Source organism: Culex quinquefasciatus, chromosome 2, assembly GCF_015732765.1.
Source record: "Culex quinquefasciatus strain JHB chromosome 2, VPISU_Cqui_1.0_pri_paternal, whole genome shotgun sequence".
NCBI lineage: Eukaryota > Metazoa > Arthropoda > Insecta > Diptera > Culicidae > Culex > Culex quinquefasciatus.
Genome location: NC_051862.1, coordinates 56,816,698 through 56,842,349, shown reverse-complemented (window position 1 = coordinate 56,842,349; position 25,652 = coordinate 56,816,698). Strand labels below are relative to the sequence as shown.

The 25,652-nt window shown below is 35.3% G+C and overlaps 1 protein-coding gene across 5 annotated transcripts in view; it reads right to left on the bottom strand.

Moving 5' to 3' along the window:
- LOC6052069 (solute carrier family 12 member 4) overlaps positions 1–25,652 on the bottom strand; it is a 567,840-nt gene that overhangs the window by 76,769 nt on the left and 465,419 nt on the right. For all 5 annotated transcript variants that reach the window (XM_038253584.1, XM_038253585.1, XM_038253587.1 and 2 more), the window contains one exon: positions 1,916–2,021. In XM_038253584.1, coding sequence (XP_038109512.1) covers positions 1,916–2,021 — 106 coding nt within the window. The remainder of the gene's footprint in view (positions 1–1,915; positions 2,022–25,652) is intronic.

Here is a 25,652-nt window from a genome sequence, read left to right as displayed (position 1 = left end):
GGGGATCGGACTGGGTACGGTCGGATTAATTTGCATGATAGAGTGAGTGGACTGGATGCTGGCCAGAGCGAACATATTTTCCGGACGAAATTGATTGGGCCCGATTAGAGTGAAGAACGCTTGAGCTCCGCACAAAGGCTAAATTTATGAGAGTTGGTGAATTAGGATGATTGGTTTGTGTTTGTATAAATGAAATGGGTTTTATTTTTCCGGTGAAGCGATACAGAAAGTTTGGATCTATGAGTTGATTTAATGGTACAAAAGTCATTTTCTTAAATTTTGTTTTGAGTGTAATATTAAGAAGGTTAATTTAACTTATAAGAAATTTGATCGAACAAAGACAGCAAGGACGCAATTGTACAAATCCGAAAGGTAATGAACTAAAATCCAATAAAAACAAAAACATAAATCTTGCTCCTGCCCAGCTTCCACTTCAAAACGCAATTAATTTATACAACCTTCGCGTCCAGATCTCCGATTTCATGTTCCTTCAGCTCCCGGAATAATTAGTCCCCACGTCCTTCCCCTGTGTCAATTTCATCCTTCAGCCCCCGTCCACCTTCCACATCGGACAATATTTGGACATTGAATCCAATTTGGCGTGGTGGCGATAAAATCACACGGGGCATGTTTGTGCGAGCAACTGAGAAGCTCCACGTGTCCTGTCCACAAACCCCATGCTCCCAGCCCCTCAAATCATCCCGAGGACGTGATTTATTTATCGTTTCCGCGATGTACATTAATCCAAATGTCCCACTTTGGGTGCGTTCATCGGCGCCCCGTCCCTCCCCATAGCCATTACAATCGCGCAGCTTCTGGAATATCGGTTGGATTGTGCAATCCAAGGATCATGAAGGACGGCGATGGGAAGCACATTTCATGGGCAAAACGACACAAAGCAGCAGCAGCCCGACGACGACGACGAGAATACGCATGATTTATGGCCAAGCCTGGCAGTAGGCCGTCAGGATCACCAGAACTAGGCGTCTAGGTTGCATGCGTAACGAGTACGAACTACAGGGTGGCTGTCTAATATGGCAAAAATAAAACTAAGGTTTTGTGCAAATCTGGACACACATTTTGATCTTGATTTGGATTCATTGCATAATGATTCCTATAAGACCACATAAGATCCTTCTGATGAGTTGCCACCCTGTCGCACATCGCACAATACCCAGCTTCATGAATATGTTGATTCAGCCCAGGTACCTGACATGTCCCGGTGTGTTCTGGTGCTGATCCACCGTGCCAAATTCCGCGCCCGGAGAAGGTGTGTGATTGAGGCGCGCAATTTCGAGAATCAATTCAACCAAGGACGTTAGTTGGCCGTGGGGCAAATTTGGCGGCCATAGGTACAATTTTTCAATAAAAGCTCCTCTGCGCGGATGCTGCTGTCCGCACCAGGGTCCGACAATTCATCACGGACTCGGAAAAGGCTCGGCTTGGGTGGTGAACAACGTGATTCATCAATTCGGAATTGGATTGAATTTGAGAGGGTTCAGAAAATAACTTTACCGCGTACAGCTAGCGGTTAGAAATGGTTCAAAAAGAGCACTTTATTGCTAGGCAAAACCGATATTCGAGTACAAAATTGCAGAGCAAAATATGGAATTCGCTGAACCAGATAAATTGTTTACCAAGGTTGGCATCTGCAAACATCGGATCCGAGCATCCGGATTCAAATCAGATTGTTCACCAGAGAGCAATTACCAGTGAATAAATACCAATTGAACAGTTTGCCCCTGGTGGTAGGCAACACCGATCCCAATACACCCCCAGTTCAATAGTGCTGTTGGTTGTATTGTGCGGGCGTATCTTTGTAGGTCATGATGGTTTGTATGTATGTGGCCACGTGTCCTGGGAGCACACGAAACGAATCTATTTGAACATTCAAACATAATTTTCCAATATTTACCCATTACACAAAGCAGACCCGTGCCGTACACGCGAAAGTTGTTGTACATCGCCGATTGGTCCTTGGTGAAGTCGCCGAATATTGACAGCCACGGTGCCATGTACGTCTGGAAAGAGGGAGGAGAAAAAGATGAGCAAAAATCACGTAAACACGTTTTCAGTGAGCGCAGATTTTCAGCGGATTAAATTACATTAGGTTTAAATTAGGTTTGGACACATACATCATTGCGGGTGCGGTGGTCATCATGGTTTTGAATATTTCAATTGAATTATTTTCATTTATTGAGTTTAATTTATTCATGCGATACCTGATTTAGCAAATTTGGTTACACTAATGGAATAGTGCGACAATGTTGCTGATGCTAACTGGGTTTGAAATATGTAAAACTGGTTTGTTATGAATTTTACATACTTTTTTTGAACATAAATTTATTCATACATGTTTGAATGATTATACAGCTACAACTGTGGATTACTATCAACCGATGTTGAGATATCATTGATTCTAATTAATTCATTAAAATAACATTGTTGGTCAAAATCTGATCGTGAATGTTAACCTTCCCATACCAGTCATCTATTGAAGGTTCATTGCTCTTTTTTTGACCCTCATTTCTTATAGGGGAACTATACCCTTTCTCAGCCTATTTCTATTATCGGCCTATCAGCACTTTTATCATGAATTACAGCTTAAATAAAGTGTTTTTGACTGTTTCAAAGTAATAAATAGCTCAAATAAAAGTGAGCAAGCAACTCTTCATTGTTGATACATCTGAAAATGTTGATTTAATAGCGGAAAACGGCAAAAGTGATGAGAATTGGTCGAACGGCTTAGTGTGATTAAAATGGGTATATTTCCCCTACTTTGCTTTTTGGTGACGCTTTGCCAACTCACACAAAATCGGAAAAAGTTGCCCCGAGACCACGAATCTAAATGAACATTTTTCGACACCTCGCGAGGGGGGTTGTACGACTCCTTTAATTCTTAAAATTTGTAAATTAAACGTATTTGCAATTGCAAATGACTTTACACAAGTTTGTTTGATAAAATTCACCTTTTTCAAATTGGAGACATCTTAAACCCTTCAGGCTTAAAAATACTTTGGGCCGCTATTTTTTTTTTGATCAATATGTCTTATCATGCCTAAAAATGTTAAAAACATCTAAGGCTGTTACAAATTTTATTTAAAACCCACTTTTCGAAATTGGCCCAAAAAATCAAGAAGTAAAGAAAAAATTCAATAAACTTCAAATTTTCAATGGAAATTTAGGTGCAACCAGCTGAGATCAATTTAAAAACGTGTTTAAATCATTTTCAGCATATTTGGATAAATTTATAAATCTTTTGATGTTTTGAAAATTTTGTTTTTTTGTTTTGCTAAAATTTTTGTTTTCGTCAAATCTTTCAATTTTGAAAACTAGTGATTGCAAACAACTGAACTAGTGTGAAGTTTGTTGCAGCTTTAAAATACTTTATGACTTGACAATTTTCTACTCTTGCCATACAAATGATTTCGAAATTTTAGAATCAAGAGTACCCTTTTTAACTTGGTTTGGACATTTTCAAATGATTTTGAGGTTTAATTTTTTTTATTAAAAAGATATTTTTTATTGAAAATTGAATCAATAGTTGCCAGAACATCATAGGTTAAAAAATAAAGGCTCATTTTCTCAATATTTAAACATTAAAAGGCTGTCTATCATCACCCAGAAGTTTGATCACAATAAAAAAATGGATATTGTCAGCTTATTTCTTTTATTTTACTTTAATATTTTATTCACTTTTTAGATTTTTTACCGAATTTTCAACTGCTGAACAGTTCGGTAAACTGAAAATTACCGAATTTGGTAAAAATATACCGAAATTCGGTAATGAAGTTCATTATTGTTCAATCGTACAACCGAAATTTGGTAAAATTTTGTTCATTTTGACAAATGGTTTACCTATCTAAACTTTACCGATTTTTCAACTACTGAATTTGTTAAAAAATCTAAGTGTGTTTAGTTTTATATAAGTTGGTGATTTTTTGTGTAATGTTCTGCTCTTTTTGATTAAAAATATTTGGAAATTTTACAATCAATTTTGAAAGGGAAAACACTTATTTTTGAAATTTTTAAACGTTGGGCTAGATTTTAAAATTTCTAAACATTTGTCTTGAAAACAGCTGAAAATTTATCAAAATTTTAAAATTTTCATCATTGAAAATCGAACTATTAGTTTCCGAGATATTGATGATCAATAAACGAGGGCTAATTGAACAATAGTGAGAAAACCTCATTTTTCTTTTTTTATTTATCTTTGTATCGACAACCAAGGGCCAACAAAGCTGAAAAAAAAACGAAATGTATGAAAGTTTTTCAATCTTTTAAATCCTTTTTTCAAATATTGGAAAGGCCGTTGCAAATATTTTGTAAAGTTTATGTCGCCTCCCCTCCTTCAAATTGGTCCAAAATATCATGGAACAAAAAAATAATTTTTCAAAAAACATAAATTTTATTAATTTTTTATCAAAATAGAAGTCTAATAAACTGAAAACAATCTGAAATGCATTTTTCTACATTGAAAATCATATTTAGTAGGTTTAGAGTGGTTTAAAAGTATTTTGAATTTTTATGAAATTCCGCTATATAGCACAGCAAAAACTTTTTTTTTGCAGAAAAAAAATGTTTCGCCAATGTTAAGATATTTTCGAAACTAATAATTGCAAAACAACTGGACAGATGTACAACGCATTTTGAAACACTTTTTCAATTTTTTCATGTTGAAACCATGGCTCGTAATTTCATTTTTATACTTTGGTCAGAGTTAAGGGACATAAATTTCAAAAAATATTTGCAGCGGCCTAAACACAAAAAAATTTAATAAAAAAAACATCTTGTAAAGGTGCACATTCACTTAAGAGGCAGTATTTGTAAATATTGCTCGGTTTGTTCTAGAGGTCGCATCGAGGTGCTCCGATTTGGATGAAACTTTCAGCGTTTGTTTGTCTATGCATGAGATGAACTCATGCCAAATATGAGCCCTCTACGACAAAGGGAAGTGGGGTAAAACGGGCTTTGAAGTTTGAGGTCAAAAAAACATAAAAAATCATAAAATTGCTCGCATTTCCGTAAAACTTCATCAATTCCAACTCTCTTAGATGCATTCGAAAGGTCTTTTGAAGCACTTTAAAATGTGCCATAGAAATCCAGGATTGGTTTGACTTTTTCTCTTTGCTTTTGCAAATTACTGTCTAAAATGGATTTTTTTAAAACCTTAATATCTTTTTCCAACAGCCTCCAACACCCATACTCCTATAGGTCAAAAAATAGGCAATTTCATGGACTATAAGCCTATGGTATTAACTTTTTGGCCAATCGCAGTTTTTCTCATAGTTTTTCGATTTTTCTACAACAAACAATTTACAGCGTTAGTTTTTACCCTGCTGGCCTCCATAGCGGCACTTTTTGGTTTCAATTTTGTCATATTCGGAATCCTCGGACAATTTCACGTGAGTTAGATGTATTGGAATTGCAATTTTGATTTAAAAAATAATTAAATAAAACATTTTAGAAAAAAGAAATAGATTTTATTTACCCTATGATCAATACGTCAAATGCTGTATCAAGTAGGCGAAAACCTGTTTTACCCCTAATCCAACAAATTGTTAAAAAATATTTTAATTCATTCGAACTGGCAATTTTACCAATCAAATTTACAACTCAAATACTTCTAATTTACGTGAAATTGTCCGAGGATTCCGAATATGACAAAATTGAGACCAAAAAGTGCCGCTATGGAGGCCTACCGGGCAAAAACTAACATTGTAAAATGTTTGTTGTAGAAAAATCGAAAAGTTATGAGAAAAACTGCGATTGGCCAAAAAGTTAATACCGTAGGCTTATAGTCCATGAAATTACCTATCTTTTGACCTACGGGAGTATGGGTATTGGAGGCTGTTGGAAAAAGATATTAAGGTTTTAAAAAAATCTATTTTTAACAGTAATTTGCAAAAGCTAAGAGAAAATTTCAAACCAATCCTGGATGTCTATGGCGAGCAATTCCATGCCAAATAGGGAATCGGTTGTACCCGACCCTCTCCGATTTCAATGAAACTTTGTAGACATGTTATCCTTCGCTTATATAAGCCATTTTTGTGTATATGGAGCCAGTTCCACTCGATAATGACATTTGAGAAGGGCGTAAGTGTTTTAAATATTTTTGTAATTCGGAATTTAAATATTTCTGTATTTCGAAGCCGTTGCATCGTATCAAAAAGTGGTCAAAGACAAACTTGTAGGAAATTTTACGGGCTTTTCGATAAAAATACACTGAAAGAAAAAACACCCAACTTTTATGAGATTTTTTGATTTTTAAGTTTAAAAGTCAAATTTGAGGGGGAGCCCACGTTTTTTTTTCGTTCAAAATTTTTGTGAAGATAACCTAAGATGTTACAAAAAGACTCACGAAAAATGCAGGATGGAGCAACTCATCTAAAAAAATACAAAAATCATTTACTGAAACTGTTTTTTTGAAAAGTGCTCTAAACGTCAAAATTTTCAAAAACCGAATACGGGAATCGATTCTCCAGACAATTTTACATAAAAGTCTCCATATTGACCATTGTCTAAGTCCAATCCTTGTGAAGTTACAGCGGTTTAAAAAAAAAATGTAGAAAAAATAGGTTTTTTTATGGTTTTTGGCAATTTCTATATGACAGACTTGATTTTTCAGTCTCGTAAATATTTTTACAGGAAAGCTCGTCCAATTTCCCATAAGTTTGTCTTTGACCACATTTCAATTGGATGTATGGGCTTACAGATATAAGCTAATTTACTATCCAGGTTACTATACTACACTGAAAAAATATGATGTTTTCAATTATGAGCAATGTAATTAGCTTATATCTGCAAGCTCATACATCCAATTTAAATGTTGTCAAAGACAAACTTATGGGAAATTTGACGAGCTTTCCGGTAAAAATATTTACGAGACTGAAAAATTAAGTCTGTCATATAGAAATTGCCAAAAACCATCAAAAAACCTATTTTTTCAACATTTTTAATTTTAAAACCGCTGTAACTTTACAAGGATTGGACTTAGGACAATGGTCAATATGGAGACTTTTATGTAAAATTGTCTGGAAAATCGATTCCCGTATTCGGTTTTTGAAAATTTTGACGTTTAGAGCACTTTTGAAAAAAAAAAAAAAAAAAACAGTTTCAGTAAATGATTTTTGTATTTTTTTAGGTGAGTTGCGCCATCCTGCATTTTTCGTGAGTCTTTTTGTAGCATCTTAGGCTATCTTCACAAAAATTTTGAACGAAAAAAAATCATGGGCTCCCCCTCAAATTTGACTTTTAAACTTAAAAATCAAAAAATCTCATAAAAGTTGGGTGTTTGTTTCGTTCAGTGTATTTTTATCGAAAAGCTCATCAAATTTCCTACAAGTTTGTCTTTGACCACTTTTTGATACGATGCAACGGCTTCGAGATACATATATATTTAAATTCCGTATTACAAAAATATTTAAAACACTTACGCCCTTCTCAAATGTCATTATCGTGTGGAACTGGCTCCATATACACAAAAATGGCTTATATAAGCGTAGGATAAAATGTCTACAAAGTTTCATTGAAATCGGAGAGGTTCGAGAAAAAAGTACCTGAAAAATTCCTGTTTTGGGCTGGAATTGCTCTGGCACATTTTGAAGTGCTTCAAAAGACCTTTCGAATGCATCTAAGAGGGTTGGAATTGATGAAATTGACGGAAATGCGAGCAATTTTATGATTTTTTATGTTTTTTCGACCTCAAACTTCAAAGCCCGTTTTACCCCACTTCCCTTTGTCGTAGAGGGCTCATATTTGGCATGAGTTCATCTCATGCATAGACAAACAAACGCTGAAAGTTTCATCCGAATCGGAGCACCTCGATACGACCTGTTACACATTGGTGAAAAACTCGCTCTTAAGTACATTTGGATAGCTTATTTAATTTTTGACCTTTTTATATATTTTTTTTGAAAAAAACACTATTTTGTTAAAAAATAACATAATTTATGCCCTTTCCGGATTTTTTTTTAAACGAAGGCATATATAAAAATATAAATGAGGTGTTTTTGAAAATATATTTTTGCTAGTGACGAAAAATGATTGTCAAAATCAGAGAAAAAAATCTGCGAATTCGTTTCAACTATCATTTTGCTGAAGAAGCGAAAACAACTCCTTCAAAATTTACAGACATTAAATACATACCATTTTTGTATAGACAAACTAAATGATGCAAAATGGTTTTTTTGGACATATGGATCGCTCTCAAATGTTGTAAAGTTATTTTCGATTGCTAGTTTGATTTCGCAAAAATATTTTTGAAATTTTGTTCGACAATATTTTAGATTTATTTTTTTGACAAAATCAAATTATTCATATTTTGGTCACAAAATTTTCAGTGATTGAAAATTTAATAATAAAATCTGAAAATTGTTTATTTCGTGTATCTAGTTTTTCAAAGGTCCTATTAATAACATACAATTTTATCAAAGTCACTAAATCGATCAGAAAATCTTTTCTTTTGATACATGGAATCCATGGGCAAAATGTCATCCAAATCATTTAAAAAAAACGAGAATGAATTTCAGTACTCATGACACAACATCTTCCCTCCCCAGGATGATCTCCCCCTTTCTTAAAGTTGTTTGTCTGTTGTCACGTAGTACTTAATCTAGAAAAGCCAAGAAATTCCCTCCAAGCGTTTTGCTGACACACATTCGGTGGTGCTCTCTTGGTGAACACACTGTTCCAGCCCCCAGTCGTCCACCTATTATACATAGTGGAGGTCGTACAAACCACATTCTCTTCATCAAGTGAAGCGACTTTTCTCCTCTGCCCGCGACCCTTCATCAACCTAATTCAGTGCTGAAAGTTGAGAGGTTGGTTGAGTAATTGTAAGGTGCGAGAATTTCATCACAGTTTTCTTTATTGTGTTGGACACGGAGGTAAATAAAAAGATTAGTTTTAAGTTCAAACAAACTTTGAGTTTTGTGTCCTGAACCGAGAATTGAAACTCTCGTTTGGTTGCACGATCGGTACAAAGTACGCACTTGTAATTAAGGTCTTCCATGTGTATACCTACAACAATTACAAAGTTGGTCGCCAAGGGAATCCAGAATCTCATCGTACTTTTAACGGTTGAAAATTAACTTTTTCGCTACACACTTGCAACCAGGTCAGGTTCTCAACCTGTTTCAATGTGGTCACTTTTAAGTGCGTTTTCATGGGGCAACTTTTAATTACAACTGCCCCCTTTCGTAACCCAGCTACCCTGCCGAAACAGGTGTGTCCTGTAAGCGAAGTCTTTTATTTTGAAAAGGTTGTTGTTTTAGCACGAACCTTTAAAAGAATTTCACGGTTCTCGTTGATTCCTCCCCTTAATGGTGTCGTGGGACTACCGAGCTTGTAATGGGACAATTTAGTTCCCGTTGAAGTGTGCGAATGGTCGCTGTAAGCCCCAGGGAAGAAGGTCGACCGGAAGCGGACTAAGGGAAAACAAAAATAAACCAGACTCCAGAAGGTTCGGCATGTATTTTTCATCCCCGTTTAATGACAGTATATCGCCTCCAGGTAACCGGAGCCAGCAAGCTTCGGTCTAAGTCTCTGTTAAGGACAGGCTCGGCCGGAGAAGCGGTTGGGAAGTATTTTTGATAGGCAATAAAAATTCTACCGTTTTTTTCTCCCACACCCCATCCTATTTGGGCAAAGACATACTTTGTTGTAGGTCCCTTCCACGTCTGGACAGCAGCTTCGTCCTCTAAAAATAAAGTTAGGTTAGGTTTTGAGGGCGTCGTCGTTTACTCTTTGATCCTCGGCGGCGAGGGACGACAAAAGTTTGCCAACCTGGCCACGTGGTGCTGTCCTTCTGCGGTGATAAAGTCGTGAACAGTGTTGTGTACGAAGTTTGGTACAAAAAGGGCCCAACCGTTGACGTTGTTGTTGGACGAATTTCTTATTGTTGTGGTTGAAGCGGTTCGTTTAACCGATGAGAGAGTGAAGCCGGTCCCTGGAAATTTTGCGGCGTGAGAAAGTCACCGTCGAGGAATTCTGTGTGTGGTTTTGGGCGGAACAACATGTAGGATATGGGGGAAAAGTTTGCGAAAAGTATTTTCAACGTTGTGCAGAGGGGGATGCAATTTGGGCGATGAAAATACAAAAGGGGTTCGTTGTATAGACAAAGTCATAAAACTTGGAATCATGACGGTAATTGGACGAAATTGGGTCCTAAAATATCACAACGATAAAGCTTATTTTTCTGAATACTTTTGTAAGACTGCAAAGGATTCAAAATTGATTTTTTATTCAATTTAGAATAATAATTTCACTTGCCCCTGTGTGATCAGCAGTGTTGCAAATGAGTGACAGAAAAGCTATCAAATGTTTATCTCTGCACCAAAAACATCCGAGAGTATAGCTTGTGAGATCTCTTCTTGTGTCTCGTGATTCCCAGCGATGTCATTCTCTCTCTATCACTCCTCCCCTTTTCCTCGACTATGCGCTCTCACCGCAGAGTCTCTCAATCTCTCTTCGAAAACTGCAATGAGAGAACGCGAGATGGCGATTAGGAGCCGACCACGCATGACGTCCCGTTAAACTGCGTTTGCGAAATTTGTTTTGTGGTTAAACGCTATTGCGGTAGGATGATCGTGGAAGCGGCAATGAGAGAGAAAAGGAAAATGGAGCCTAACATTTCAAAAGGGCACAAAACTTTTGTAAACAATAGTGTATCCCTTTCACTCGAATGACAGTTTGCATAAGGTGTGAGAGGGATACACTTTTGTTTACAAAAGTTTTGCGCCCTAATGAAATGGAAAGCACGAAATGTCAATCGCGAGTGTGTAAACACGAAAGCGTGTTCGGCTATGTTCGGCGCTGAGAGTTTCAATAAGGAGAGAAGAGCAGTTGTATTTTAGGCATGAATATTCAAGCGGAATAATTGTAGTTGCTGAGAGCTGATATTTCGATATTTTAGCAATCCTGGTGATCAGAAATGGTTTTTAATCTTCTCGATTTCATTGGTAAGTTTTTAAACGAGCACTTACAATGAACTCTTTTTCATGAGCGATGAACTCCAATGCATGTAAAAAGTCAAAAACAGGAATAAAGGAGCAATAATGGGACGCGAATATCAAGAAAATGAAGGAATTCGGCGCTAACGTGAGAGAATTGAGCGAAAAGAGACCGGAAATGGAAATTTTTATTTCAATTCTCTCTTGTTTTGCACAAACGATGAACGTTTTGACCGAACGATGATCATTTTGCTTCGTGCGTGTTTGAAAAGATCTCAGTGAAATCGAGAATCGTGTTTTAAACCGTTGTTCATAAAAATTGAGATAGAGTTTTAGGACCCTATTGAAATTCGTGGTCAAGAACGTTACCCTGTATCATTACAATAAAAAAATCAGCCCGTTCAGTCATTTGCACCTGACAATTATGCATTCGTTTGAAATAACAACCAATCTGTGTCCCAATTACAAATCAAACACGCAAATTTTATTTGCCCACCTGGAAAATTTCCATGACCAAATTGTGCGTACTCACAATCGTGATTCAAACCCAAACAAAGTACTTCCGTGGACAATAGCAATCCTCTCAAATTTACATGTAGATATATATTTTTGTGAAATGTCCTATTCCAGGCTCCGCTTTTTTGCTGGGAACCCAACCATCCGTTGAATATGCATAGCCCTGGGTTGCTGGTTGTATGATAATTCAATTTCACTGGGGGAAATGTCGTCTGCTGGATCCGATACGGCCACGATCGGGACCAGGGCCCAGACCAGAGGCAAAATGGTATCAATTTTCACGCAACCACACTATGCCGGTTTGTACACGGAAAGACTGACCTAGTTTGGAACAACTCAAATTTTTGGTAAAGTTAGCAAATTGTTTAGCTAACTCAACAAGAATATTAGTTAAGATCAGAATTGCTAGATTTACCACAACCAGTCTTCCCGTGTGATCATAGTTTGTGGACCACCTCAACCCTGCTCCACTGCTGCTGCTGTTGCTGCGTACATTAGTGTCATTGTAGCAAAATTGAATAATTGGGCGCGATTCGATTAAGGTATAGCAGCCATGAAGCGTTATCGACAAGCCGGTGATAAGCAGCGACTCCCAAGTGGCGACGACCGACGTTGCCAATCGAGCTGGAAAATTGCCAAAAAATGTCTACACCAACATCCGCAACTCCTTTTCGCCATATTTTTGCCCGCGCACCTCACCCCAGCAGAAAAAAAAAAAAGAAAAACGTAATCCACCCGGCTGTCGGAGAATGGAATTTCCACCCGGTATTTATCAGATTAAATTGAAAGCTTATTATCGGTGCTGTCTGTGCGCGCTGACGTTGACGGTTGAAGAAGACATTGGCATACCTTCTTCTCCTTCTTCTTTTCTATTTTCGTTAGAAAGCATTACGATAATGTCTTGTTTTAGCGAACGCAAACCTCCCACACCCATCTAAACAAAGGCGGTATAAAATGTCTCCATTCCCCAAAACAAAAAAAAAAAAATGAAAAATCGAGAATGATTTGTCAATTTTTGCACGAATGGCATGTCAACGCCGCCAAAAAGGGGGACTTTGTTCCGTTTTGTTGGATATTCCAGAATGCCGGAACGTCTTTCCGGGAGAATAAAAAAAAACGAGCAAGACAGATATCAACCAAAATGGGATGAGTTATTTGCCAATAAAATTAATCGGCTTAGCAGTGGTACGTGTGCAAAGGGGGAGAAAAGGCTTTAAGCTTGCCGGAATCAGAAGGTCTTTTTGAAGACTTCAATATTTGGCTGGTAGGAAATTTAATCAATCCAGATTCTTGAATTGATTATTTTAAAAATTACAATTTAACATTTTGTTTATTGTGAAAACGTCAAATATAAGAAATATTAGAAAAGCAGAGTTGTAAAAATATCTTACCTGATAATGCGATAATCTTATCGCTGATGATGTATAACTCATTTTGAAATTTATCTTAATATCGACTCCATATCATGTTAAATTTTCGATAATTTCACTAAGAATATATTTTATGATCAATTTCGTAAGTTTCAAATTATAAATACTCAACATTGTTCGCAAAATACCTTATTTTTTCGCTTCTTTTGATACCCATATTGCATATTATGAAAAGTTTAATAATTTCGAAAATACGGTATTGTGTTAACAATTTCGAGTATTTATACTTTGAAACTTAGTTAATTTTCATTAAATATACTCTTAGTGAATGCATCACAAATTTATCACGATATGGTTGAATTAAGTCGATTTTAGAAATATTTTAAGAATGAGTTATCGTCCGATATCGGCGATAAGATTTTCGCAATTATCGAAATAACGATAACAATAGATGATCGAAAACGGCCCGACAATAACGATAGTTCAATAGTTATCGAGCCTCAATAATTTGTCCAGTGCCGTTTTTCTGAAAGAACAAAAGACTCAGCGGTGAAGGCGCGTCATCTGGGTCTGCTGAAAATCTCGACAAAGGAATGAATCGCCTGACGACAAAGGAATAAATCGCCTATTATCTAATACCTTTATGTAGGAATTATTAAATGATAGTTTTAGATCACTGAAACACTAACGAATTGTTAAAAAAAATGCGTAAAACTTTGTCTTTAGGAGTAATTTTGGCCCCTGCTTTTGGGACAAATTGGATGTCCGTTCAATGACGCACTCGAAGTTATGGAGCATGGGTCATTCCAGGTCAACTGGGTACACTTTTGGACTCGACCTTCACCGATTTGGACCAAACTTGGAGGGGACGTTTATCTATCGATAGTTAACAGAAATCCCAAATTTGGTGCTGATTGGATTATCGCTTTATTTTTGGCACCGGCCTCTGTTTTGACGATATTCAAAAAAAACTTTTTTTTTTCTTTTAATCATAACTTTGCAACTATTTAAGCAAAAGACTTTCTACAGGTTGCATTTTATAGAAAAATTGTCCAAGGAGTTAGTTAAAAAGAAAATTTTAACCTCTAATATTCCTTATATTTTTTTTTAATTTTATCATTATCGTGTTTCCCGGCCAATTTTACATAAAAATCAATGTAAACCTCAAACTAAAACGAACTATTGGCTAGATATAGCGATTTTACTGAAAAAGTTAGATTTTGCGCAGCACTCTGTCCTATTAATTCAAATCCGAAATAAGTTTTTTACATATAAAAGACGAACTATGCGGGATTCATTCCTTTTTGTTGAAAAGTACGCCATGTTCTTCCGAATGCTGTACAAAATCAAGCTTTTTTCAGTAAAATCACTGTATCTCACCAATAGAGGAGCGGCCGTGGCTGACTGGTTACGGTGTTCGCTTTCTAAGCGAATGGTCCTGGGTTCGATTCCCATCTGCTCCCAACGAGAAAGTATAGGAAATATAAATCTTGAATCTCTGAACATGAACGAAAAATCAAAGTCGCTGGAGTCGGGGTTCGAACCCCCGTCCTTTAGATTGGTAAGCAAAAATGCTAGCCACTAGGCCATCGCAACTTGGTGAGCTATGATTGGAATTAGGAATACTGTTGTATCTACCAACTATATACGCGCTGGGTCCTTGTCCATTTGACGAGGGTTCGGAAGTTCTAAATAACGTTTTAATCCGATTGATGCAAACGTTCTTCAGGGCGGGGCTTGTCGACTCAAGCTGAGGGACCTCGCGCTCGGCTAGCCAGCGTAGAAATGGGTCACCGAAGCTCGGCAGAGCTAACACCTTCCAAATGCCTATGCGAGTTATTTGCATGTATAGAATGTAGATCTTAAAATACATGGAAACAACTCAATTTGTAAGAAGCGACCGCGTGGTCCCGTTTGGTTGGTTGCACACACACACACACACAATCACTGTATCTCACCAATAGGTCATTTTAGTTTGTGGTTTACATTGATTTTTATTTAAAATTGGGCGGAAACACAATGGTGATAAAATAAAAAATAGAAATATAAGGAAATTGTCAAACCTGAATTTAAATACTTAAAAGTTGAAATATAATATTAGGGGCCTTTGAGGGTTAAAATTTTATTTTTATCGAATTCCTTGGACATTTTTATAAAATGCAACCTGTAGAAAGTCTTTTGCTCAAATTGTTTCAAAGTTATGATTAAAAGAAAAAACAGTTTTTTAGAAAATCGTCAAAAAAGAGGGCGTGCCAAAAATAGAGGGATGGTCCAATCAGCACCAAACTAGGGATTTCTGTTAACTATCGATAGATGAACGTTCCCTCCAAGTTTGATCCAAATCGGTGAAGGTCGAGTCCAAAAGTGTACCCAGTTGATCTGAAATGCCCCACATACATTAACTTCATCAAAAACTTACTCTTTTAAAATAAAAGAAATTGAAAAATACAGTTTTTTCGGAATTGAACGTCCAGTTATCCTTATCAAAATTTGAAAAAAAAGAAAAGTGTCGTGGAAAACTAAGTGGGGACAACTGCTGCGTGAGTTGGCGGAGAATTATCCAACTTCGATTCAATTCAACCAAAATCTGTAAATTTTTGCATACTGAATTGTTCAGCAGTTTGAAATTCGGTTAAATCTTTACTATAAATTGCTTCAAATTGCATTTCATGACAAGATCTCAATTGTCAAAACAATCATTGGCATTACTTCATAAATGATAGAACATTGAAATAGTAAATAATAATTTCTTCGAATCAATACACAAAATGATTCAATAATGTTCCTTATTTATTGTCTATGGATCACGATGCAGTGTCAATATTTGACCAAAATTTCTGTTTTGGATTCTCTAAGACAGCGATTCTCAACCTTCTTCTAGGCTGGTACCCCCTACCATGTAAATCAAGTAGGCCCGGTACCCCCGTTGAGAATCGCTGCTCTAAGAGGAAAATTTCGACCAAATTGCAAATTACTGCTACAGTGGACTCTCTCGTTGTCGATATTGAAGGGACCGTCGAGAGGGGAGTTATCAAATTATATAGACCGAAAAATCAAAGCATTCTATTTGAAGGGACTGAAAAAAATATCGACAGCTGGGAGCAATATTGATATCGAGAAGATCGACAGTCAGAGAGTTTTTATTCTATCTAGATGATTGAGTTGTTTAATTATCTCGTAAAAGTAGGTTCATTTTCTCGAAAAAATTATCATTCACGTGAAATCCTCCAAAGATTCACGTTGACGTGTTCAAATTGACAAAAATGTAGCTCACCTACACATTTGGACATTCGTTCCGGCTTGATGAAATTGAGTTGAATGAAAAACACATAAGGCAACAGATTCCTAGAAAGGGAATGTTATTCTTGCAAGTGAGAGAATATGTCTTCAGTTCCAAATTTGATTCCCTCACTCTATATTTGTTCGCCTGACAGCGTCACTCTACGAAAACAGCTGGAAAGTCCAAAAAAGTTCCACAAATCTCAGTCTCGGTTCACTGCTCCGTTGCGCAATGCTTTTTTCTTTGAGAGGTGTGGTCCGTATGTAGACACACAGATACGGCTGGAGTGTGACGGAGATCGATTTCGGACTTGGCCACGGTTCAGCGGTTCCGGCTAGCGCCGGATTGGGCGGGATTCTGTCGGTGCGTGAAAATGAACCAATTTCATTTTGATTCCGTCCAGATTCGAGTCGAGTGCCCGGACACTTGGCACCGCACAGTCTCGAGTGTGTTGATTTGATTTCTTCGGTCGCCGGCCTGATGAAGTCGCTTCTTCTGTGTGTGTGTGTGTGGCAGCATCTGTTGAGCACGTCCCGTACGGAAAAGCTTGATTCAATTATGGCGTCCTTACGGAAAACGGCCACGTCCACAGTTTTTATTCCGGGCCGAGAAAAGGTTTTCTTTTTTTTTATTTCTGCTGAAGAGCCGGAATTTTATGGGTTAAATCACCATGCGACTCCACTGAAGAGAAACAATTCTGAAATTTTGTTATCGACAACCGCCCACAGCCAGGTTTATCAGACCAGAATCATAATTCCATGTTTTAATTGGATGATGAAAGACAAAGCTCGGGCATTATTCCGTCAGACAATACGCAGAGCTGTGAATGAAGACGGCTTATCCGAGCAGAACCAGCAGCAGCAGCCTAATCACCAGACATCAAACGCAAAATCCCGAACGAAATTGACCTGATGGCTTGGCCTGCCGCGCCACCGGCCGGGTTTACCGACAAAGGCCAATTAGGTGAAATATTGGCTCAGCCTCGAAACCCGCTCCTAATACACTTTTCTTTGCGTATTGGGTGGTTCCTCGGACGGTGACGGCAACGGGCCGCAGATTCCTTGTTATCCTCTTTGGGATCACCTTTGACCTTTTCAGCAGGGAGAGTACCAGTAGCCGAGGTGAATCGCAGAGCAGGAATTAGAATTTTTAATAAACTACTAAACTGAACTTTAATAAAGACTTTTCAAAGTATGATGGAAATCAGAAAAAAAAGTATACAACGGCTTAATTTTTGCGATTTTTAGCATTATTTGAATTTTTGGTCTATTATGAAATTAACAACAAATATTCAGTTTACAAAAAGTTTGTATTTTATATTCATTGAAATATTATTTTTCAATTACAGAATATTAGTTATTCAAGTGTTCAACAAGAAAAAAGTAGTTAATAATTTAACTGTTTTGAACACAGAATTAAAAAAATATTTGTTCTTACATTTTTATCCATAGCAATTATTAGTGTATTAAAATAATTTTGCTCCGTAACTAAAAAAATGTTAAGGTTTGATAAATAAGCTATTATACAAAAAAAAAACCAAAGATTTTTTACCTAAATTATTAGGATATCGGTTTTAATAAATGTTGCTTTGCAAAAATGGTGATAAATATAGCTGCAGCAAATTGAAAAAAAAAACTAAATTTAAAGCTTAGTTCCCAATAATCTGGAACAAAAACAAACACAAAATGCACATAATAAATTCTAATAGTGCTACTGATAAAAAGTTGATAATCACTAAGAGTAATACATTTTTAAAAATCTTGTGCATTGAGTATTGTTTTTCTCCACAGTGCTCCTCAAGCTAAGTATTCAATAAAAGCCCAAAGAAGTTCAATTTGCTGTCTTGCTGTTTTTTTACCTGTCCTGCTAGTTAAAAAAAACTAACCTAATCCACCTATGCGGTTGGTACAAAAAAACTGGTCAAAAAGGAAATAATTGTCCTCTGACATCAAACTAAGTTTTTGGTAAAAAACCACTGAATCTAAAAGATGCTTTAAAAAATACGTTAAAACCACTTATGTTGATATCACTTGGAACAGGGTTGCCAAATCTTAAAAATTCTAGGCTCTTTAAAAAGTTTTTCGATAACGATAGGACGGATGGTTGATTCGGCCATAATTTTTATACAGATAAGTGACAACTGACCACACAAAAGTACAAAAATATTACTTAAGTTGGTATAAGTTGACACAGGGTTGTCAGATCTTCTGTGAAAAGTTAATTTCCAGTGCTGGATTTTATTTTATTTTAGTGAGAAAGGCAACAAAATTTAAACAAACTTCCATTCTAAGCTGATTTAATGTTGAATTTTTTTAATCTAAAATTTTGTTTCTTTTTTGTCTTTAAGGCCGATGCAAATACCTCAATGAGGAAAGGCTATAAAATCACTCGAAAAATGAACTTCTTTATTCGACCTCGTAGACCCACCTTCACGTATACCTATCGACTCGGAATCAAATTCTGAACAAATGTCTGTGTGTGTGTCTGGATGTGAGTCCGTGCACCGAAAAATATGCACACGATTATCTCCGGATTGGCTGAACCGATTTCGACCGTTTTGGTCTCATTCGATCCGTCTTGGGGTCCCGCAAGACCTTAGTTAATATTATGAAGTTTAGTAAAGTACTTCAAAAGTTATGTTTAAAAAAAACGATTTCAAATAAATTTCGAAAGATTGTAAAAAAGGTGTTTTTTGTAAGAAAACCCGTGATGCTATACATTTTTAAAAAGGTATTCAAAAGACCTTTCCAACGAGCCCAAAACGTTGAAGATCTGACAGTCCTATCAAAAGTTATAAGCGAAAAAAAAACGAAGTTGACTTTATAGCTGTCGGCCACCATTGCTAGTACCAACCACTAGTGTCTTCCTTTTATCTACAAGGACTTCGCCGCCCTGGGCTCCTAAGTGTATGAAAGTATGGCACGGAGCGACGGCGCCGAATACCCATATTTACACAAAGAATTTTAGAGCGCCCGCCGCGGATTCGAACCGTCGACCTCTGGATAGTGAGTCCAGTGCGCGGTCCGATTGATCCACACGGGAGGGACTACATCAAAAAAAAGTTATAAGCGCTTAAGTGTTATTTATGCACTTTTTGGAGGCCGGAATTCAAATATTTTGATGAAAACGTTGTTGGGGTCCACCATGCGACCTGTCTTTGTATAGGTAATCAAAAGACCTTACCAATGAGCCTAAAACGTTGAAGATTTGACAACCCTATCAAAAGTTATAACCACTTAAGTGTTATTTATACATTTTTTAGGCCGGATTTCAGATATTTTGATAAAAATAAGTCTTATTTATACTCTTTTTTGAGGCTCTGTAGTGTATTAACTTTATGAATGTAAGGAAGGCACCACCCACCTAAAGGTGGATTAAGCAACGCTTTCAAAGTTTAAATCCCATGATTCTGGCCAAAGTTGAAAAAAAAAATAGAAATAAGAAGAATAGTTATGGAAATTTGTTTGCAATAATTAGTTATCTATTATGAATACAGTTATGAAGACGAGTTATTCCTATTAATTCCGCTATATAATTATGTATGTTTTGACGAAATAATATTTTCTTGCGAATAAAAAACATTTTCATGTATCAAAAATAATAACAAAATCAAGACAGATTTTAACTGGTTCAATCAAGCTCAAAATGTGACATAAATTTTGAAAATATGTGAAGTGCCCTAATATTATTTGAAAAAACGTTTCTTAATCCACCTTTAGGTGGGTGGTGCCTTCCTCACATTTACAAAGTAATAATGAAAATAAGTTTATGAAAAAATATATACCTGATACAGACTTTTCCAGAAAACATGCAGACTCTCATTTGAAGCAATGTGGCAACCGGGCGTTTCGCATCTGGAGCGACTCTCGCACGTAAACAAAAAGACCCGGCCTTTTGAGGTTAGGCAAAAAATCGCTCTTTTTTGTATCTACAAAAATCTTGTTCTTTGCATAACTTTTCAAATACTTAATTAAACAGAATAAAATTTAATAGGGTCTTAGGGGACCCCAAAACGAACAGAATAAGTCGGAACCGGTCAAAATCGGTTCAGCCAGTTCTGAGATAAGCGTGTGGAAAAAAATCATGTCTACACACATCCCCACAGAAATTTGTTCAGAATTTGATTCTGAGTCGATAGGTATACGTGAAGGTATATCTAGGAGATGTATTTAAGAAGTTCATTTTTCGAGTGATTTTATAGCCTTGCCTCAGTAAGGTGAGGAAGGCAAAAATCCGGCCATCATTACTCTTGAAAAATAAACATTTTTTATGCTTTTACTGTCTCTCTTCCTAAAATTCTCAAATTTCCTTCTCTGAGAGGAAAAACAAAACTCAATTGTGGTGAAATCAAAACAGAATCCTGAATCCTTCTTAAAGTATACCTTATCATTTTTCCCAGGAGATTAATTTTTGCATAAATTTCACTGATTTTCATTCAAATGAATTTATTTTGTTTTGTTAACAAACATTAATCATCTACGAAAAGCGACAGAACATTGTTTCACGTATGGCGTTTAACTTGCAAATGTAGCATGAGAAAGGAGCGACAAGTTCTCTTTCGAATTTAATGTATTGGTTTCAATTCAGATTTCAAAATTTTTCAAAAAAATATATTCCTCCTTTGCGCACATCATATTTTCTGCTCGATACGTTCCGAGTATCCCCATTCAATTACTTTCCAACGAGCAAGAGCAACATATTTTTCCCAGAACTTCAACTACGATATCGAGCAATAAAGGCATAACTTGAAGCAACGCAGTTGCTCTGTGTATTATCCTTGGCCCTGCTGCTGCTGCTAGTCTCGGCAGGTGGATCACATTCGATTTCCGCCCGAACTTTGCGCACAAAGTTTCGCACACTCATCAGCTCCTTTTTCAATCGAAAATTTTCTATCCCCAATTTTCATCGTTTGAAACATCGTCTTGCAAAGTGTATGGTCTCATACACTCATACGTCCCTCCGTAATAGATTTCCTAGGCCTTTCTCGGGAACCACCTCCGGTGGTGGTCTTGAGTTCCCTCCGAAAAATGTCGCAATGGCCGTAATCAGTTTCTTTCTCTTGACTTTTATCGATCCCCCTGGGGGACGGCGACCACTTATCGATAAAAAGGGGTTAGATATTAGACGGGGAAGCCGGTCCAAGGGACAAGCAGTTCTTTGTTGTCTGTGACAAAGAGGTTGTGTTGAAAATTTATGTGTCAAAAGATGCTGCGAGGCTATAGCCGTTTGCACAGCTTGGGAGGTCGCACATTTCCGGCCAATCGAGATTGGCTGGGAGCGATTTTTTCTGTGTGTTTTTCTTATCGAACTTGTTGGGCACAGTTGAAAGGGTCCGGAAGTTCTTTGGGATTTGGTTGAACATTCGTTACAGAAAAAGGATTCATATTTTCCATTCAGAAATAAATCGATGGAACCGTAATTTGAGTTAAACTATTTTTCTCAATCATGTACATCAAATTTGAAGAATTAAAGTGGAATCATTTGCGCGTAACATCTGATCAAAAGTATCAAATCTCAAAAGGATCATCCAGCAACAACTCCGGAATGGACCATCAGCTCCAGCCGCTGCTGCCCGGAGACCCCAAAACTCATCAACAACACGTTACCGGGGGTTCCATTTAACTCTCACTCAACTAGAGTTACTCTTAATTGAGAGCACTAACAAACATCTGCCGCGTACCACTTGACCTTTTTGGAGAGCACAGTTCCACATCCAACCGGATGCTCCACCTGCTGCGGCTTTCTTCACTGGGCACCACGTTAAGCCGGCCAATTCCCAGCCCCGGGTCCCAGAACTAGAAGCTTTTGGCTTTTTGGGGCGATTCTTTGGTCTGTAAAACCCATTAACAGTGTAACCTTCTACGCAAGGTAAACAATGATAATCCCCTTCCGCTTTTTATGGACTCTACACCGTCCGCATGGACACGTCGTAGTGCACGGAACAAAATCCGGCATGTGGATTCGGAAAAATATTGCGATGAATCCGAAAACAATGCTCGTTTTCGAATTCATCGAATATGTTTTCAATATTGAAAGAGTTGTTTTCGATATCGAAAGAAAATGTTAGCGAAATTGCAAACATCATGTTTGCGGTCCTTTTGTCTGTGCAGCCCGCCGCAGCCAATGCGTTACGCGCTGTCAGTTTCAGTCAGCTGTTTAAGCACCGGCTAGGAGCAAAACATAAACAAACGAAAAATGTCGTGTGTCTGAGCCACGATACTCTGCGGTAATCATCATTTTTGTAAAAAAATGATTCATTTGGTGAGTATGATTACTTTGTATTTAGAATATTCACAATATTTCTAACTTTGTATCTTACAGCACAACCGGCGGTGCAGATGACCGACCGACTGACGAGCTCGAAGCGAAACATACGGCTGCACAAGTTGGACAAAAATAGAGCATTCGGCAGCTTCCTTCCAATAGTCGTCACCGGACCATGATACTCCTTGTAGACGTTCTGCAAGAAGTACGTCCTGTACGCCCTCTCAATGAACTACCCAGCCTTGAGCGCTTCCTGTTCCGTAAATCCGCACACATCAATCAACCGCTTGAGAGCCTCCGCCTCCCGGAACGCTCTCCTCAACTCTTATCCGAAATCAGCACCTGGAAGTGCTTCCTGAACACCTCCCGGATCATCGTTACGGTCCGTTCCGCTTTCTCTGCTTTGTCAATGTCCAGCTCGCCCAGCAGTTCGATAATGTCCAGGCTGGTGTCCACGACCCAGCTTGCTTACAACGACCTGGTTCTCACGGCGCACCAGCTTCACCTGCGGGAAATGATCGAAGCAATCCGAATTCGTGTCGTAAAGTGTAGAATACTTCGAATGGAAATGGTGCCCGAAGTACAAAGGCAAGGTGTACACCGGAAAACGGCGGAAAATTGCGACTTGGACCTGATCGATCAGTGGATTAAGAGATACTTTTAATGCTTTTGTTGGTAAGTTCAACTACTTCTAAAAGAGTATTATGAAGGGACAACATTCATTTATTCCGTTTCAATTTGTGTAAAGTCAGAAACAATAGGGGAAATATGCCTATTCTCATAAAATTTTGATTATAAAATAGTAAAAAATCTGACGAAAAATCTTGTAAAATTAAAAAGCTCCTTTATACAAATGTAATTTCTTTGAAAATGATCACAAAAATGTAAAAATCTGACGAAAAATCTTGTAAAATTAAAAAGCTCCTTCATACAAATGTAATTTCTTTGAAAATGATCACAAAAATGTTTGCATAATTAACCCGTGAACTTTAACCACCATTCTAGCAAAACAACAATAGGGCCGTTGCTGAAGTGTGACCAAAGAGTCTATCCTGCTCACGTCAGTTGATGTTTACACTAGGAACGAGTAGGATAGACTCTTTGTTCTCACTTCGGCAACGGCCCTATAACATTGTTTTGCTAGAATTGTGTTAAAGTTCAAAATACATTACAAAAATACAAAATTATCAAATACAAAATAATTCAATATAAAATACAAAAATACAAAAATACAAAAATAAAAAAATACAAAAATACAAAAATACAAAAATACAAAAATACAAAAATACAAAAATACAAAAATACAAAAATACAAAAATACAAAAATACAAAAATACAAAAATACAAAAATACAAAAATACAAAAATACAAAAATACAAAAATACAAAATACAAAAATACAAAAATACAAAAATACAAAAATACAAAAATACAAAAATACAAAATACAAAAATACAAAAATACAAAATACAAAAATACAAATACAAAAATACAAAAATACAAAAATACAAAAATACAAAAATACAAAAATACAAAAATACAAAAATACAAAAATACAAAAATACAAAAATACAAGAATACAAAAATACAAAAATACAAAAATACAAAAATACAAAAATACAAAAATACAAAAATACAAAAATACAAAAATACAAAAATACAAAAATACAAAAATACAAAAATACAAAAATACAAAAATACAAAAATACAAAAATACAAAAATACAAAAATACAAAAATACAAAATACAAAAATACAAAATACAAAAATACAAAAATACAAAAATACAAAATACAAAAATACAAAAATACAAAAATACAAAAATACAAAAATACAAAATACAAAAATACAAAAATACAAAAATACAAAAATACAAAATACAAAATACAAAATACAAAAATACAAAAATACAAAAATACAAAAATACAAAAATACAAAATACAAAATACAAAAATAAAAATACAAAATACAAAAATACAAAAATACAAAAATACAAAAATACAAAAATACAAAATACAAAATACAAAAATACAAAATACAAAAATACAAAAATACAAAAATACAAAATACAAAAATACAAAAATACAAAAATACAAAAATACAAAAATACAAAAATACAAAATACAAAAATACAAAAATACAAAAATACAAAATACAAAAATACAAAATACAAAATACAAAAATACAAAATACAAAATACAAAATACAAAAATACAAAAATACAAAAATACAAAAATACAAAAATACAAAAATACAAAATACAAAAATACAAAAATAAAAATACAAAAATACAAAAATACAAAAATACAAAAATACAAAAATACAAAAATACAAAAATACAAAAATACAAAAATACAAAAATACAAAAATACAAAAATACAAAAATACAAAAATACAAAAATACAAAAATACAAAAATACAAAAATACAAAAATACAAAAATACAAAATACAAAAATACAAAAATACAAAAATACAAAAATACAAAAAATACAAAAAAGCAAAAAAAAAAATAGAAGAGAAGAATTTTAGAGAATTTTGCAAAATTAAAATTTAAGAGAAATTAAAAAAAAATAATAATTTTAGAATTTTTTTAAGAATTTTATAGAATTTCGGAGAATATTGAAAAATTTAAGAGACTTTTTTAGAGTTTTATTTTTTTTGTAAAATTAAAGGGAATTGAAAAATATAAGAGAATTCTTAAGATTTTTCTAGATTTTTCTAGAAATACAAAAATACAAAAATACAAAAATACAAATATACAAAAATACAAAAATACAAAAATACAAAAATACAAAAATACAAAAATACAAAAATACAAAAATACAAAAATACAAAAATACAAAAATACAAAAATACAAAAATACAAAAATACAAAAATACAAAAATACAAAAATACAAAAATACAAAAATACAAAAATAAAAATACAAAATACAAAAATACAAAATACAAAAATACAAAAATACAAAAATACAAAATACAAAAATACAAAATACAAAAATACAAAAATACAAAAATACAAAATACAAAAATACAAAAATACAAAAATACAAAATACAAAAATACAAAAATACAAAAATACAAAAATACAAAAATACAAAAATACAAAAATACAAAAATACAAAAATACAAAAATACAAAAATACAAAAATACAAAAATACAAAAATACAAAAATACAAAAAATACAAAAAAGCAAAAAAAAATAGAAGAGAAGAATTTTAGAGAATTTTGCAAAATTAAAATTTAAGAGAAATTAAAAAAAATAATAATTT